Raw genomic sequence first — 16853 nt, forward strand, 5'->3', positions numbered from 1 at the left:
ATTCCTGCACGCCTACCATGTCTTAACATCAATAAATTACCCGCAGAAAAATCATGTCTTGAGTCATCTAAACCCAATCACCATCCTTGGACCCATCCCGTTTCCAGATATCCTCGAGCCGGACATGAATCAATGGCCCGTATCGTCCAGGCCCCGCAACGATTGGTGGAACCCGCGCTAATGGACGGCTCGACTGGAAGGAGATGGAGACGATCCGAATCCATTGGACCGGACCGTGGCGTGAACCCGGGCCGGCTCAAATCTTCGACGCTTTCCCCTAAATTGCCTCCAATAAAACCGAGATCGACTCGATCTCGCCTTCTTGCCTCTCGCTCGCTCTTCCCCCTTCTGTGCCCTGCGTTCTCCGCTCCCTCTCCTCCCATTGCCCCTTCTCAATCGCCGCCCGATCTCCCCCCAGTTCCCTTCGCCTCCGCCATGCACTTCTCCGATTGATATCGATTGATGACTCAACACAAGCGGCCCTTTTCCTGCAGCAGAAGCGGCGGCGGCGGCGGTGGGACCACCACCACCAACAGCAACAGCAGCGGCGCATCCGGAGGATCCACCCTTCTCTCCCCCGATTCATCCTCCTCCATGAAGAAAGCGAAGCCCCTGCCGGCCGCCGCTTGCTCCTTGGAAAAGGAGAAGAACGGCCTCCACCACCACTTCGACACCGCGGCGGCCGTGGCTGCTCGACCTGGGAAGGAGGAAGACGCGATGCTCGTGGACCACGAGGAGCTGAAACCTGGGGCGTCCGTCCCCGTCGCCATGACGGGGGTTGCTGCCAACCTGTCCAGGAAGAAGGCCACACCGCCGCAGCCGTCAGCCAAGAAGCAACTCGTCATCAAATTTGTTAAAGGTACCTCCGTTTTGCAATTTTCCTCTGTTAAATTGCTGTCTGGGTTGGGCACGATATGCAAATTTCTTGGTTGTAGCCCTCGTGGTCATATCATCGTGGTTAGTCTTTGGCTGATTCCTGAGTTTCCTTCAATGCTTTCATTTATGGCTAAAGACCAATTTGTCATGGAATCATGATACCGAAAGTCTCGCTGTCATCACTGATTTATCATTGTGTCGGCACTTAGAGGATTGCATGACTCATTTCCAATGTTTATCAAGAATCATACTGCCATCTTCATCATCCCTTTCCTTCTGTCTTTCTTTAGCAAATGAGAATATTATTCAATGAAATTGATTCACTGTACTCCACCCACGTCATGAAAAGTGGTCAAAACTTTTTCCACCTTAGGGTTGGATTATTAACAGTGTTACATCCTTCTCATCAAAGGAACAGTGGTTCCATTCTTCCAGATATAAGTCATTATATCAATAATAAAATCGATTAATTGATTGGACTTTTGCTTGATGCTGTTAGATTTATTTTCAATTAGTTGATTTTAGGAGAAATTTTTATGGCACAGGCTTATTGCCCTAATGTGTATTGTCAGATGTAAATGGTTTTCCCTGAACATGTAAATTTGGTTTAAATAAATCAAAGGAGTTGAAAATGGTTTGCTTAGTGTTTAGGTTATTCAGAGAACTTATTGTACTGGTCGAAGGATCGAAGGAGGTCAACCATTATGGTTACTTCAAGTGCATAAGTTGATTTAATTAACTTGACTCAGATTACCCTTTCTCTATGATGATTCACAGTTAAATCTGGTGTGATATCTTAACACAAACGTTGCAGATCCTCATACTGGACTTTTCAGGACATGTCTCTCAAGTTTTGGGAGCAGGTTTATTTCGGCAATGTAGTTCCAAATAAAAGAAAATGCAAACCCAACCATTGTGAATCTCAAGATCTAGAGAATAAGTTTTTCCTTATTGTAGCTTGTCATTGTTTGTACACTGTGATCAATGATGCTATTGCATGTGATTATCCTATTTTCATTACTATCCCAATTGATAATGCAATTGATAGGAAAAATATATATTGATAAGCTTTTTCTTTTGAATGGGCTTTTATGGGAAGTCCAACTGCTGTAACTTGCCATACTGATAGAGCACCATTTGGTGGTTCTAGTATACTCTGAAGAAGCTCAGTATGGAAGTATAATTTTGCTAAACTGCATAAGGAAATTTGAAATTTAGGAAATGAATCCCGAGTCCTGACTGGTTCCCTATGGTTCAATATGATCTTTCTGCATTTTATTTATTTTATTTTTTTAATCTATTATTTTACTTTTTTATCTTTTTTTCCATGTTATCAATAAGCATTGCATAGGCAACTGCCTGTTCCTGCACCATATATATATTACATATTACATATGATAAACATTTCATTTTTTTAATATATATTATTTTATCCTTTTTCCATATCATCAATAATCATTCTTTAGGCCATCATTTTAAACACGTGTGGAAAAGAAAATGTTGGAGCAAGGCATGCTGCCTAAGTATTCCAATGCACAAGTGCTTGCTTCTGACCATTATTTTCTCTATCAGATTATAGATAACCATCATGTATGAATATTTTAGTTTTGGTGCATCAGACCAAACTCTATCTCTTCATAGTTAAAATATGATCAAGTGTGAAATTATGGTACTTATTGTTTTAAACTTTTTAGTGGCTGCTAACTCATCTAAATACCAAGCAAGTAGGAAGGGTCCCAACAATAGATATGGTCTATGATGACTCTACCTCACCCACGTGATGCTTGTTGAAAGAGTGGTATGCTTGGCGCATTGTTCTAAGCTTAAGACCATGGTGCAAGCCAAAGTTGAACGGTCTCTGCAGAAAGACGCATATGAGGTAAGACACTGGTTGCAGCTTGAAGGAATGGGGTGAGAGAAAAAGGAGCCAGGATTCAAACACTACTTGCTTCACTACCATGTAATTTTTGAACGCTACTAATTCATTTAAAGCTTAAGCTGGAGAAGGCCCACATATAAATGATATGTAACATCATGTGTTTGCTTTTTTTTTTCTTAAAAAATGCTTTTATCAGTTTTTTGGTACATTTGCATAGAAAGGGGGTATTTTTAAGAACACTTAGATCAAATCTTAATATGTGGAATATGGGCATGTAACCTACCTCAATAATCTGCTCCAAAGAAAAGCACAAAAAGTACGATTCTTTTAGAGAAACTAGAGATAGTTGCTCAGTGGCTTTTGAGGTCATGTCATAATATATTTGTGAATTGGTTTGTGGGTCCAATGTAAATGCCTATATGTGTAAACTATTGTTAGCCTTTATTGTGCAATTATCATTTTTTTTATATGAAAGATTATTATGCATTACTTCAGTGCAAAATTAAGTTATTAAAGAAAAGATATCATGTCAAGAACATATGTAGAAAAGAACGACACAGCCCACCTAAAATGTTGGAGTAAGGCATGCTGCCTAGGTATTTACGTAATTGTGCTATATTTATTTATATATGTAGAAACATGGTATTGAATTTAGTCAGAAGAGAAAGCATTTTTTTTCTCTTAAGACTGAAAGTCACGTAAAATGGCTGGTGAAGTTTAGACATTCGAAAAGTTTCAAATGTACCTACATGGCTACATGTAACAAACATACATATATATACACATATAATACATGTACCTAGTACTAATGTCCTGCAAGAAACATAAATTCCAGAATTTACATGTACTTCACTAGCAATTGATGTATTTACTAATAAATCGGCTTTTGTCTTATCAATTGTCGATGCGGTGAATCCTAGTATTGATGTCCTGCAAGAAACATAAATACCGGAGTTTATGTGTAGTTCACTGGCCATCACCTTTCATTTGTGACTGATATATATACTAAGAAATTGGCTTTTGTCTTATCAATTGTCCATGTGATGTTTCCTGTCAATTATATCAATGATGGTAACAGAGGAAGCAAACTTTACAAAGAAAGTTATAGATAAAAAGAATTTTGAGGACTTATTCTTTTACATAAACTATCAACTTTCAAGTTTTATCCTGCTTTTCTAGCACAGGCTTAGAATTTTCTTCATAGAAAAAATTAAGAAAGTTAGTTCTTAAAATAAAGCAGTTACATGTTACTTGTTCTCCTGTTCCTTCCTTAGGTAAACCTTCAGTTCCTGCAAACTTTGAGGAGGATACATGGGCAACATTGAAGTCTTCTATTAATGCTATATTTTTGAAGCGACGAGATCCCTGTGACTCTGAAAAGCTCTATCAGGTGTTTTTTGCTAATCAATTTCTAAGCCTTGGTGCCTCCAGTTGTGATTAATTTGATGGATTATGAGAGTACTATTGTTTTGGGCCTACAGGCTGTCGATGATCTTTGCCTGCACAAGATGGGAGGGAATCTTTACCAGCATGTACAGAGAGAATGTGAAATACATATATCTAGGGCATTGTCATCATTAGTTGGCCAGAGCCCTGATTTGGTGGTATTTTTGTCATTGGTAGAGAAATGCTGGCAGGATTTTTGTGACCAGATGTTAACAATACGTGGTATAGCTTTGGTTCTTGATAGAACATATGTTAAGCAAACTCCAAATGTTCGCTCGCTGTGGGACATGGGATTGCAGCTTTTCCGAAAGCATCTTGCTTTATCTTCAGAAGTAGAGCACAAAGTTGTCACAGGACTTCTGAGACTAATTGAAAAGGAGAGGTGTGTTTTATGTTTTGTGTTTTAAATCACTATGATAGATTCTTATCTTTAGAATATTCATTTGTTTACTTCGATGTGTTTGAAACCCACTATGATTCTTTTTTGATTTGATTCATTTACATCTTTGTGTCTTGTTTCTCGTGTTCTGATTTCTTGAGTTTACCTGTTAGCTTTTACCATGTGTAGCATCAACAATTTATCATCCTTAAGACTGAGAACCAGCAACTGAGAATATCGGGTTAAAGCTATAAATGGAAAATGGCTCTTGTTGATTTCTATGTTGGTATCTTTCTGTTGCATTTGGACTCGAGTGTTTGAACAGAGGTTGTTTAATGCCTTAAATCATCTGTTATACATTTAACTGTTTTCGGAATAACATTTGAAAAATATTAACTAAGTTTGAAAATACTAGCTTCAGTAGTAGAGTAAACATGGTATATGGCATAAAATGCCTGATTTTTTCATGCGTTAGTTCCGAGATTCTCAGGAGATGACTTAAGCTTTAAGAAAAGACATTGTTCTGGAACATAGAAATGATAGCTGAGGCCTGCACATGTAAGATTTTTGACATAACCTTACCATCTGGAGTTTATACCAGAAGGATATAAATTAATCTTAATATATTTGTGTCTTGATTTTGGTTGAAATAGGAGATAAGCAACCATTGAATGAATTTTCATTATTTTGATGTATGCAGAAGAACAATAGCATAGGAGATAACAGAAAGAGGATTTAGAGGTAGGGCCATTGAAGAAAGGAGATTCACATTCAATCTCTGATCCCCCTCTGTTTAAAACAAGGTTCAAAGACTCAGGTATTAGGCTTGGACCATATTAATAAGATCATATCAGCATGTGAAGCAAATTGTCAAATTGGAATTGGCTAAAATGGTCTAGGATCCATATTATCTATCTGGATTGGTGGAATTCGGTCCGGACTGACAGTATCTCTCTATTTGGACTTAATGCATTCGAGTCACCTCGCATCAGCTGGAATCTGTCTGGGATCTTCAATTGGATTTGGATGAGATGAAATTACCCTTGGATTGGCCATAATTGGTTGCAAACTGGGTCGCTGAGATTTCAGAGATCAGTTAGTTCATGTCCCTTTAAAGCGATTAGCCAATTCGTCTCTTGAACTCATGATCCAATGATTGACATATAGCAATGAAGACCCTGCAAGTTCAGTCAAATTATATTGTGGAAGTGGTATATAGAGATTAGAGAATAAATCGGGCATTGAAGGTACATTGGTTAACGTATAATGATGAAGCCTATGAGAAGTTGATGACTAGTTTAAATTAGAAAATTGTTGCCCTGCATAATCCTACAGACGTGTACATATACCCTAATCAAATCCCAATAACTTAGAACATCCTAGCCCCATTTGAAATAAAAATAAGTTCACCCATATGGTTTCCAGATGAATATGACTCCAAAACCACACTAAGACGAATGATGAAGACTAACTGATAATACTTTAGTAATTTAGACTACGACCTATACTGATCAAAATTGAGAACAAACTAAATTTGCTTGCTATCTTTTTTTCTCCTATTTCCAATTTAAATGAGTTCCTTGTTATTCTTTTTAGTGTTTTGTTCATAGAGTGGTCACATTTTGATTACTCGTTATTTGTGATGTAGAATGAGGAATTAAGTACCTCTTTAAAATCCCTGCTTTTTTTCCTTCTTTTATGAGAGAAGAAAAAGTGATTATTGAAAAAACTTTTGTAGACATTTGTTCCCTTGTACATAATCTTGAATTCTTTTTAATTTGTACCTTTCCTTTCATACTAGCCATAGCTTGCATCATAACACATTCAAAACCCTACCAGAGCTGCTGCTACAGTTACTATTCTTTTTCTTTCGGTTTTCAATTTTGTCAGTATTCAGCATGCTAAATTTAAATCTTTGGTTGTTAGATTAATTTGCACCTTTTCTAGTTAGTTTTCTACCCTCAGATTTATAATTCATCACAATCTAAGTGCAGGCAGAGATTCCATTTACCACACATTTTAATTATAGAACTCTTAAATCTTGTGTCATATTTTCTGATAGATTTCAATACTCTTTTGTCCTATAAATATACAGTAGTTAATGATGCACAACTGGTGGCTCATATTTAGCTAACTAGTTATTTGCACAAAATTGAAAATTGCTTCTTTTATCATTGTTAAAGGCAGTTGTTTGGACATTGGGAAGTGCTGGTAGACATGACAATTGATGTAGATGAATGTGTTTTCCTGAACAAAGGTATCATGCTAATGTGCATTACAACGGCATTAAGCATAAGAATACATGGTCTTAGTTGTCCGTTTATGTTGTCTAACATGAGATATAGTTATCCCTTTATGTTTTTCTGGCATTGTCTTGATGCTATATTGTTTTTTTAAAAGTAAATCACATAAGTTAGACTAGGATATTGTATCTTGTAGACTAGAGTATCATATTAATTTCTTGATAGCTGTCTTTTTCTATTTCAAATTGTGAACTTTTACACAATAGCACGAATGCAGATATCATGCATGTAACATGACCATAGAATACTTCTTTCTTGAAACAAAAAATATTTTTTTTTCGTGCTTGGCCAGCATATGCCAAAACAATTGCATAGGGTGTGTCGATGTGCTCTGATATGCTGATAACCTTGTGCTAGTATCATCCTTGCATGGATTGAAACACAAAACAATTAATTTACTATGTGGAAGCCCCAGGTATATCAAATAAAGCATAATTTCATGATGATACTTGATAGTGTACCATCCTACTTAAATATGTGGATCTTTATGGAATTTTTTTAATTGAACTGTTTATTTGCTGACCAGACAAGGTGAAGCTATTGATAAGACTGTCCTAAGCCATCTTTTAAAGATGTTTACTGCACTTGGAATTTACATGGAGAGCTTTGAGAAACTCTTTCTTGAATGCACTTCTGAGTTTTATGCTGCTGAAGGTGTTAAATATATGCAGCAGTCAGATGTTCCAGATTATTTGAAACATGTGGAGGTGAGATCCTTTTCCCCTGCATTCCACTACGATTTGTTCTATTTTGTTTGCGTTTCTGATTTCTTTCTATATTTTCATATTTTCTTTGGTTTAAACTTGCAGTCAAGGTTACACGAGGAGAATGAAAGATGCTTTCTATACTTGGATGCGAATACAAGGAAGCCACTTGTAGCAACTGCAGAAAAGCAACTTCTTGAGCGCCATACATCTGCAATTCTTGACAAGGTGACTTTGTTCATACATCCTGCTTAATTATGTTGCAACATCTTGTTTACTAATCTCATAATCACTAATCAGTACTTAGTGTACTGTTCTGATCTCATTGACCAGGGATTCACAATGCTCATGGAAGCCAATCGTGTTGATGACCTTCAAAGAATGTATACCCTTTTTCAAAGGGTTAATGCTCTCGAGCTAATAAGGCAAGCTCTTAGCTCATATATTCGTGGTACTGGGCAAGTAATTATCATGGATGAAGAGAAAGACAAAGATCTGGTTTCATTTCTCCTAGAGTTTAAAGCATCTCTTGACAAAATATTGGAAGAAAGTTTCTTCAAAAATGAAGCTTTTTCAAATACCATAAAGGATTCGTTTGAGCATCTCATTAATCTTCGTCAGGTAATGCTATAATTTCTAGGTTGATTGCAGCATTTAGGTGCTTTATCTTTATAGGCATGAAAATTTATTATTGAAATTATTGTATTTGCATATTCTCGAATCCCCAAATACCTTGGTCAATCTTGAAGACCATCAGTATTGGTGCATAAGTAAAATATATTAATTTGTCTTTTGTTTTATTGGTTGATCACTTCCATTATTGTGGAAGAAGATACTGTTAAAGACAAGGATTTTAGTTTCAGATACCGGATCAGTCCGGGTCTCAGCCCAGAATGGTAAGGGTTCTGGATGTGCATTTCTTTTTCTTTTGGTGTCCTTGGTCTACCGGACTCTTTTTTACCATTTCAAATTTGGGATTTTGAAAGTATCAAGAAAAGGTGATTGTATAGCACAATTCAAAAGACAAACACCAAGTTTTCCAAGATAAGGTGATTGTATAGAATGCATTTTGTGTGGATTACAAGTCCAAGGTAAGTAAACTTTGGTCAAACTTTTTTAGTACCTGTTTTTGTGAGTTTTTTGGAGTCCTATTGGTGCTTATAAGTCCTCATTTAAGCACTTTTTTTCTAATTTAAATAGTTTTGGTTGGGAGTTTATTTAGTTAAATTTCAATGAGTTTCAGATGCTTTTTTTGGTGGACTTGTGCTATTATGAGTTCCCTGAAAAAGAAAATTGTATTCCGTGAACTTTTCTTATTTTAAACCTTTTGACTTGATAAGATTTTGAAATTTAAGTATTTCTTGGGTTGGGATTTATTTAGTAAAATTTCAATGAGTTTTGGATGCTTTTTTTTGGTGGACTTGTGCTAGTGCGCGTTCCCTGAAAAGGAAAATTGTATTCCATGAACTATTCTTATTTTAAATCTTTTGGCTTGATAAGATTCCGAAATTTAAGTATTTCTTGGGTTGGGAGTTTATTTAGTAAAATTTCAATGAGTTTCAGATGCTTTTTTAGGTGTACTTGTGCTATTACAAGTTCCCAGAAAAAAGAAAACTTTCTTCCATGAACTGTTCTTATTTTAAACCTTTTTTCTTCATAAGATTTCGATCTGGGGGATATGTTGTTGGAGAGAAACAGACTGCTTGATTTTTTAATATAGATTTGTCAAAAAACAGAATAGACCAGCCGAATTGATTGCCAAGTTTGTGGACGAGAAGCTTCGTGCTGGCAACAAGGGTACATCTGAAGAAGAGTTGGAGAGCATGCTTGACAAAGTTTTGGTATTATTCAGATTTATACAAGTAAGCTATGCATATCTACCAGTAAATGCTCTTCTTCTTTGGTTCTCTGCTTAAGGATACATGTTAGAGAATATTTATAGAAGTTCTATTGTAAGCATTCTTCTCTTTTATATTGATTCAGGGGAAAGATGTTTTTGAGGCATTTTACAAGAAAGATCTTGCAAAGAGGCTGTTGTTGGGGAAGAGTGCATCAATAGATGCTGAGAAGTCAATGATCACAAAGGTAATAAGAAATATTGCCAAAGCTTGCTGCTATATTTCATGTAAAATTTTACATCTAAAATTTTTCTTGCCTTTTCAGCTGAAAACCGAGTGTGGTAGTCAATTTACAAATAAACTCGAAGGGATGTTTAAGGTATGTAATCACATATATATAATTGTTTAGTGATTCCAATTGTTTTTGAAGATACAAACCCTAAATTCTGTTATTCTTGGAAGAAAATTGTTACATAGCATATTTTTCATTTGTACATGGTTATTGCAATTAAATTTAATAATTTTTCCTGTTAAAGAAGTGCAAGTACTTGATGACAGATTAGTTTTTTAAGCATTTGAGTTTCTTGATTTAGTATGACAAATTATCCATCACTTTCTTCTTTGGTTTCAAGTAATCGTTTCATGCTGAATTTTGCTCAGGATATCGAGTTATCCAAAGAAATTAATGACTCTTTTAAACAATCGTCCCAAGCCAGGACAAAACTTCCAACTGGTATCGAAATGAGTGTTCATGTCCTGACAACCGGGTGGGTGTTGCCTGTTTCTTTTATCTCAGTCTAATCATTTAGGTTTTGAGTCTGTGCTTTGGGTTAGACTAGAATGTGCTGTTTAACATTTACTTCCCCCCTCCTGGTGCGTATAGGTATTGGCCAACATATCCACCTATGGATGTCCGGCTTCCACATGAGCTGAATGTTTATCAGGTTTGATCATGACAATTAGTACAATAAAATTAGGTTTACCTGCATCCTATTGCTTGTAATATTGTTCTTTTTGTTTAAATCATAATAGGATATATTTAAAGAGTTCTATTTGAGTAAGTACCATGGGAGGCGTTTGATGTGGCAAAATTCATTAGGTCACTGTGTTCTAAAAGCAGAATTTCCGAGAGGTAAAAAAGAATTATCAGTATCATTATTCCAGGTGGGTCTCTCACTGATTTATTGATAAATTCCAGTGCTGATCGAAGTTAACCTGCACCAGAATTTCTTTTGGGGTTTTTCATGTCTTCAGGCTGTTGTTTTAATGCTTTTCAATGACACTCAAAGGCTTAGTTTGCAAGATATTAAGGACTCTACTGGCATTGATGATAGAGAGCTGAGGAGGACTTTACAGTCACTTGCATGCGGCAAAGTTCGAGTTTTACAGAAGGTAAATCCTTGTGGCAAATGTTCCTTCTTATTGGTACATCTATTTATTTTTAAATGCTCTTTGTTCTGCAGATCCCAAAAGGAAGAGAGATAGAAGATGAGGATTGTTTTGTATTCAATGAAGAATTCACAGCTCCTCTGTATCGTATAAAGGTAAACTTTGCCTTTGGGAAATCAAAATAAATTTTGGTTACCAGCAGTAGAGCTAAGATGTGCTTTTTACAGGTCAATGCAATCCAGATGAAGGAGACAGTGGAGGAGAACACAAGCACCACTGAAAGAGTATTCCAGGATCGTCAGTATCAGGTCTGTTCTATATGCAGATTGCCAACCATCTCACTGTTCCTAACCAAACAAATGAGTGAAGATTTTAGCTCCTGAATCAAATGAATAATTCTTATGTAATAGCTGGTAGTGTTTGCAATTGGTTTCATACAAATCATCATAGATCTAAAGATGGCCTTATGATTAAAAAATGCATAGTAATGGAGGAAAAAAAATTATAAGGGCACTTTACTTTAGCAATTTGCATTCATGCTTGAAAGATTATCAGATTTTGAGTACGGGAGTGGTGAAATTGAAGATGAATGCCTTAAACAATACTGGGGTAGAAAGAGATGAATATTGAAAGGGTAAAATAGTGTTGCCAGGAGTACATGTTTAGGAGAATGCCCCTTTCCCAACTGTATCTGGCAGTGGTAGCTACAACAGTGTTACCCACCACTTGTTCTATTTGCATAGATGTGTTATTTTACAAGCTATATCCAAGTTGATGCTCCTTTGAGCATTAGCTGAATCTTCAATTAAACCACCAGTGAACTAATATGGATCAAGTAGATGAGGTTCACATGTTAAAATGTTAGTCCGTTCACTGACTGAACCTAGATTGCTGGCCAAGCTGGCCTACAAGTGTGGTTGACAAAGTGAAACAATGCCATGTTCAGAATAGATGGGGACTCAACAAATTTGTCCAGACCATTGGTGGAGTTTATGAGGCCATGACTGATCCTCAATGTGTCAAGATTTTGGATATTGTAATGTTACTTGGTTTCATGTCTGAAATTTGGTTGGCAAGATAGCTGGCAAGCAAACATTCACATGGTAAAGGATATTAACCTGAAATTGCACGGTCAATGAGGGTAGAGTTGCAATTGGAGGAAGCTAGGGAATAGAGATTAGAGTCGGTGGGAGGTTATAGTCATGTTTACGGGTTGCGAGATCACATGGCAGATGGAATTTGGGCACCAATCTAGTGAAAATTCTTTTGTTGTCATCAACTTGGATGATGTTTGTGATAATCCATATCTTTTTAAGTTGCCAAAAATTTTGCCAGTCAGCATTTCTTTGTTTGATCTATCACCTGAATGCCTATACTTTCTTAGTTATCTATAGTAGGTGGTAGGTCCCAAGAGACCTAGATCAAGAAGAAGGTCTTCCAAGTAGCAATATTCCTTGATGGCCTCCCGTTTTCATCGCAGGTTGATGCGGCTATTGTGCGTATTATGAAGACGAGGAAAGTGCTAAGCCACACACTTTTAATAACTGAACTATTTCAGCAGGTGACTGACAGACCATCCTGCATTCTTGTATCTTTGCCTGTTAAATTATCTAATTCTTCTGCATGTCGTCTCTCGTAGCTTAAATTTCCAATAAAACCTGTGGACCTGAAGAAAAGGATAGAGAGCCTGATCGACAGGGAGTACTTGGACAGGGACAAGAACAATCCCCAGATTTACAACTATCTGGCATGATCCATCATTTGGCCGGTTGTGTCTACGGTTAGGGAACTTTTCCTTTAGAAACATGTTGGGGTGAGGCTTCTTTTACCATATACCAAATACCAACTTTGTACAGAAAACTGTCATATTTTCTTTTCTTTTTTTTCGATCAGCTGTGATAACTTACTAGAAATTATAATGTTCCATTTCTTCTTTGGGATTAATCACTCCAGAATGAGGTGATCCATTTACAGTTTTGCAGCCTATTTGGGGAGAATATACAGTTGTATTTTATTGCAGATGGAATCCTTAGTATCAACAGGATCAGTCAAACGTGTCTTTTTTCCTGGGCTTCTATCTGATGCATGAATATATCTTTTGTGATTTAGGTTATCGGAGTCAAAAGTCCAAAGTAATCTCTTTGTTTGCGGAAGTGAGACTGCCAAAATGAACCCTTGGGAACAATTTCTTTTTTGAAGGTATCATGTTATTATGATCCGAGTTCTCATGATCCGATCTGATGGGATAATAATCATCATAAGCTCCTTCAACTAGATTATTAATGAGATAAACATAGGCTCAAAATCTCGTACACTTTAGCCTTAATATCCTCGTTTTCACATAATCAAATATTAGTATCAAAACCCTCCTCTTGATTCAAACATAATTCAGACTCTAAATCTTGGTATGAGGCTCATTATAATTGATTTCTTCTACTCCCGATTGCGATTGCCGAAGAGGATCAGCAATTTCTTCTCTTCTTTCCTGAAGAGAAATGATCGATGCCACGGCACTTTGAGGTCGCAGAAGAAGGAGCTCATCAGCATGCAACCGCGGCAACGAAGTCGACCGCTACCTGCATCGCAAGCTTCGCATGATCAGTACTCGAATCTTCCGAAAGGCTGTCGATGGAGATGCTGAATTGCTCGTCTGCTTTGTTTTGACCTCAAAAGCATGCACGCTTGAGAAGAATGATTCACATGATCTGCATGTGCGATGAGTTCGAACATCTTCCAAAAGGCTTGCCGTCGATGAATCGCTCGTCGACTTTGCAGCCTTTTGTTTTCTTCGACCTCAAAGCGAAAGGAGAATGATTCACGGTATCGGCATGTGTGATCGATCCATCCATCTTCCACAAGGCTAGCTGTTGATGAAGATGGCGAATTGCTTGTCCATGTATGTGGTGGTCGGCAAGAGCAAGAGCAGCAGCCATGGCCTCGAGCTACGTTTCAGGCCGCCATTAATCTCCATCTGTTGGCAGTCGATGACTCCCAAGTCCTCGAGAACTGTAATTCCCATATTTCCACAACAAAGTTTAGTTTCCAAATGCTGAAACTTTTCTTCTAACATTTCATTCCCAGCAATTGCCTTTGCTCCATCAAGAGTTGCTTGGCAGACATCACTTTCTTTTCTATCTTCTTGCAGCCAACACAAAACTAAGTTGGCCAAAAGAAGACAGGACAGGCTTAAGTGCTCCAAACAGCTTGGAACTCATTTGACATTTACTTCATGGAAGCATATCAAAACATCTCCAGATCATGAACCTGCCAACTCATTAAGTAGAATAAACCGGCCGATCGATCGAATCGCGTGCCGAATGAGGTGCACACAAGAGACATTTATCCCACTTACATCATAATATAGATCCAAGTCTGAATTCAGAACATGTTCTTGATAGAAGTGGAAACATATTAATTTGGCACTTGCCAAGTGGTTCCTTCGAGTCCAATTTGATTCCTCTACCAGTTGTTTCAGCTTTCATCCTTTGACTAGATGATGATGTAGTACCAAACTAGTGGCGTTGGAGTGATCCATCGGCCATTACTTATTCCCCAAAGTCCTCCTCTTTGGCCAACAAAGATTAGTCGGTAGGTGGACAAAGCCTCAAAGAAAGAGCCAGTTGTTCTTGGTGAGGGATACCAAGACTAGTTTTAGCTGATCTTGGCATGAAGACAGGCTCGGATTTCATTGTGAATGCTTCCCAAAGAACAAACATGGTGTAATAATATCCCTCCACCATTGTTTGGAACTTCTCATTGTTATATAGTAAGCAGCTTTTGTACATCAATTGGATGAGCAGCACAAGCATGCATAGGAAACATTTAGTTATTAGTTACTGCAAAACACTTATCTTTATATATATCCACTTCTAAACATGATTAGCATTTATTTATTTGAGTTATATACAATATAAAATATCAAGAGTAGCCATAAATTAATTTTTAACATCATAATGAGTTCTTAATGAATATAAATATAAATTAATTTCAACTGGTAGTAAATAACAAAGATATGCCCAAGTTTTTATGCTGTAAAGAACTGTGCCATCTGCAATCAACTGCATAGCCCTTTATATAAGATTTATATGGCCAGATTGGAGAAATCTACCTCACTCCATTGCTCAACAAGCCAACAGCAGCAAGAGCAAAAATATCCATTGGGAGAGTGCAAGTAGAATGTCCCACTGAATCAGATAGGGATCAAAAGTCACACACACCCTTTTTGTTTGCTCTCATTCCAAAAGATGGAAGTGATCCATCCAATGGCCCCACCTTCCACTTTTTCTTCAATCATCCTAAGGGAGATATTAATGAGAACTTGAAGAGAATCCATAATGTACTTACTATACAGTAGTAGGTTGTAGCTTTTAAATATCATCTTACAAATTTTTAATTATAAATAATTAATTTGGTTGCTGTATATGTATCCAGACTCATTTATTTTATACATTTTACTGCCATAATTTTAGTGTACTTGACTAACCTATCTTGCATTTAGTGATCAAAATCTAATCCTACAAATTTAACACCTAAAACCTTAGTTCAACACTTATACATCAAACTCACAAATCAAAATCTCATCTCATAAATTAAAAAAGTGCTAGTTAGCTCATCAATTAATTTGGTTTATAGAAAAATTCAAGTTCGATTTAAGACATATAACCAAAAAAAAAACTATTTATGTATTAATGAGGTGATGTCAGTGTGAGTGAACACATTCCCATCACATCACCATAAAATTTTTCTGAGTTGTTTCAGTCAGTACAGATAATAATACTGTCTTTTTGGTTCTCCTATTGAAGGAAAAGAAAGAAAAAAAAGGCTCCACCCTCATTTCAACTTCACAGCTAACCACCTGTTCTTATCAATCCCTACCATCAATACAATCAATGAGATCATCAAAAGTCAACCACACAATATCAGATTTTGTCTTGTTACTAAATCTTCTGCCTGAAGAAATCCTACTCTTAATAAAATATTTATGGATGTAAATTAATTTAATTTGAAGTAGGACAAGTTGTACGTATGCCAATGGCTTGATCCAATATAACTCTATAATTAGAACTTAGGTTTCACCTTAGAATTAGATTGAGATAGGCTAGGTTAGATTGGTCCATCCAATTAGCATTTTAGCAAATTAGACGTGAATTTAGATCTAATTTATTAAGTTCAACAAATTAGATTTGGATTAAGTCACATTTTTGTCCTCTCTTTTTCCACATATGGGAGACTTTCATATCATACGTCTTTTCTTTCGTTATCGACTCTTATCATTAGATTAGACCACTATATTTTGCTTATCTTTTCAACTCTCAAATCTTTTAATTTTTAAGTAATATTTACTTAAATGAACTTAGATAATCAATACATATATTATTTTTAAATATACTAATAATATTCTTAGTTACTATATAATTAATTTGATGTACAAAAACATTAAAAGCCTAATTAGAAATATCGTAATAAATCTAATTTTGATCGATCTAATTGGTTGAGTAAAAAATATATATATTTTTTTTATCAGAGTAGATTTTAGGTCCATAGGAAAGATCCAAAATGTGAGGCTTTTTTAAAAAAAATATCTAATTATATATATATTTTTTTCCTGAGATTTTTTTCTAAAAATCATTACAGAAATATGCGCAAATAAAATATCCATTATTATTCTAAACATGGCACAAAGGAGACAGAAGGAAAGAAAACGTGGGGCGGCTGAGTCACTGGTCTCATCCCGCCACAGAATTCCAAGCACTGCGTCGTCACCCATACATATCATCAAACCGAGGACCACATCATCATCATCATCATCATCTCCTTCAACCCCGTAATTAAAGCCCACGTCGCCACCTTTCAACCGCCCATGGGTGGACTCCGTTGGACCGCGTTCATTATTTTAATTGTACTCAAAATCCAACTCATACTCCACTAACTTGCTAGCCACCCGCAAACCCACCTTTGAAATGGTTGCTTCTATTTGCGGGTCCCACTAGACACAAGTAGTTGGGCAACGTGTGGCGTAGGTTCGACCCGTGGAATTTT

The 16853-nt window shown here is 36.6% G+C and overlaps 1 protein-coding gene across 1 annotated transcript; it reads left to right on the top strand.

Annotated features, from left to right (window-relative positions):
* The first annotated feature begins 309 nt into the window (after positions 1–309).
* On the top strand, positions 310–12758 carry LOC135678099 (cullin-4-like). The gene is made up of 17 exons (XM_065190479.1): positions 310–859; positions 4030–4145; positions 4237–4583; positions 7410–7590; positions 7693–7815; positions 7921–8208; positions 9324–9449; positions 9571–9672; positions 9751–9804; positions 10086–10192; positions 10309–10369; positions 10458–10589; positions 10680–10817; positions 10889–10969; positions 11042–11122; positions 12295–12375; positions 12454–12758. The coding sequence occupies exons 1-17, from the start codon at positions 463–465 to the stop codon at positions 12565–12567; spliced, it is 2529 nt and encodes an 842-aa protein (XP_065046551.1). The 5' UTR covers positions 310–462; the 3' UTR covers positions 12568–12758.
* Positions 12759–16853: the final 4095 nt, after the last annotated feature.

The sequence above is a fragment of the Musa acuminata genome, chromosome BXJ1-7, assembly GCF_036884655.1.
Source record: "Musa acuminata AAA Group cultivar baxijiao chromosome BXJ1-7, Cavendish_Baxijiao_AAA, whole genome shotgun sequence".
Classification (NCBI taxonomy): Eukaryota; Viridiplantae; Streptophyta; class Magnoliopsida; order Zingiberales; family Musaceae; genus Musa; species Musa acuminata.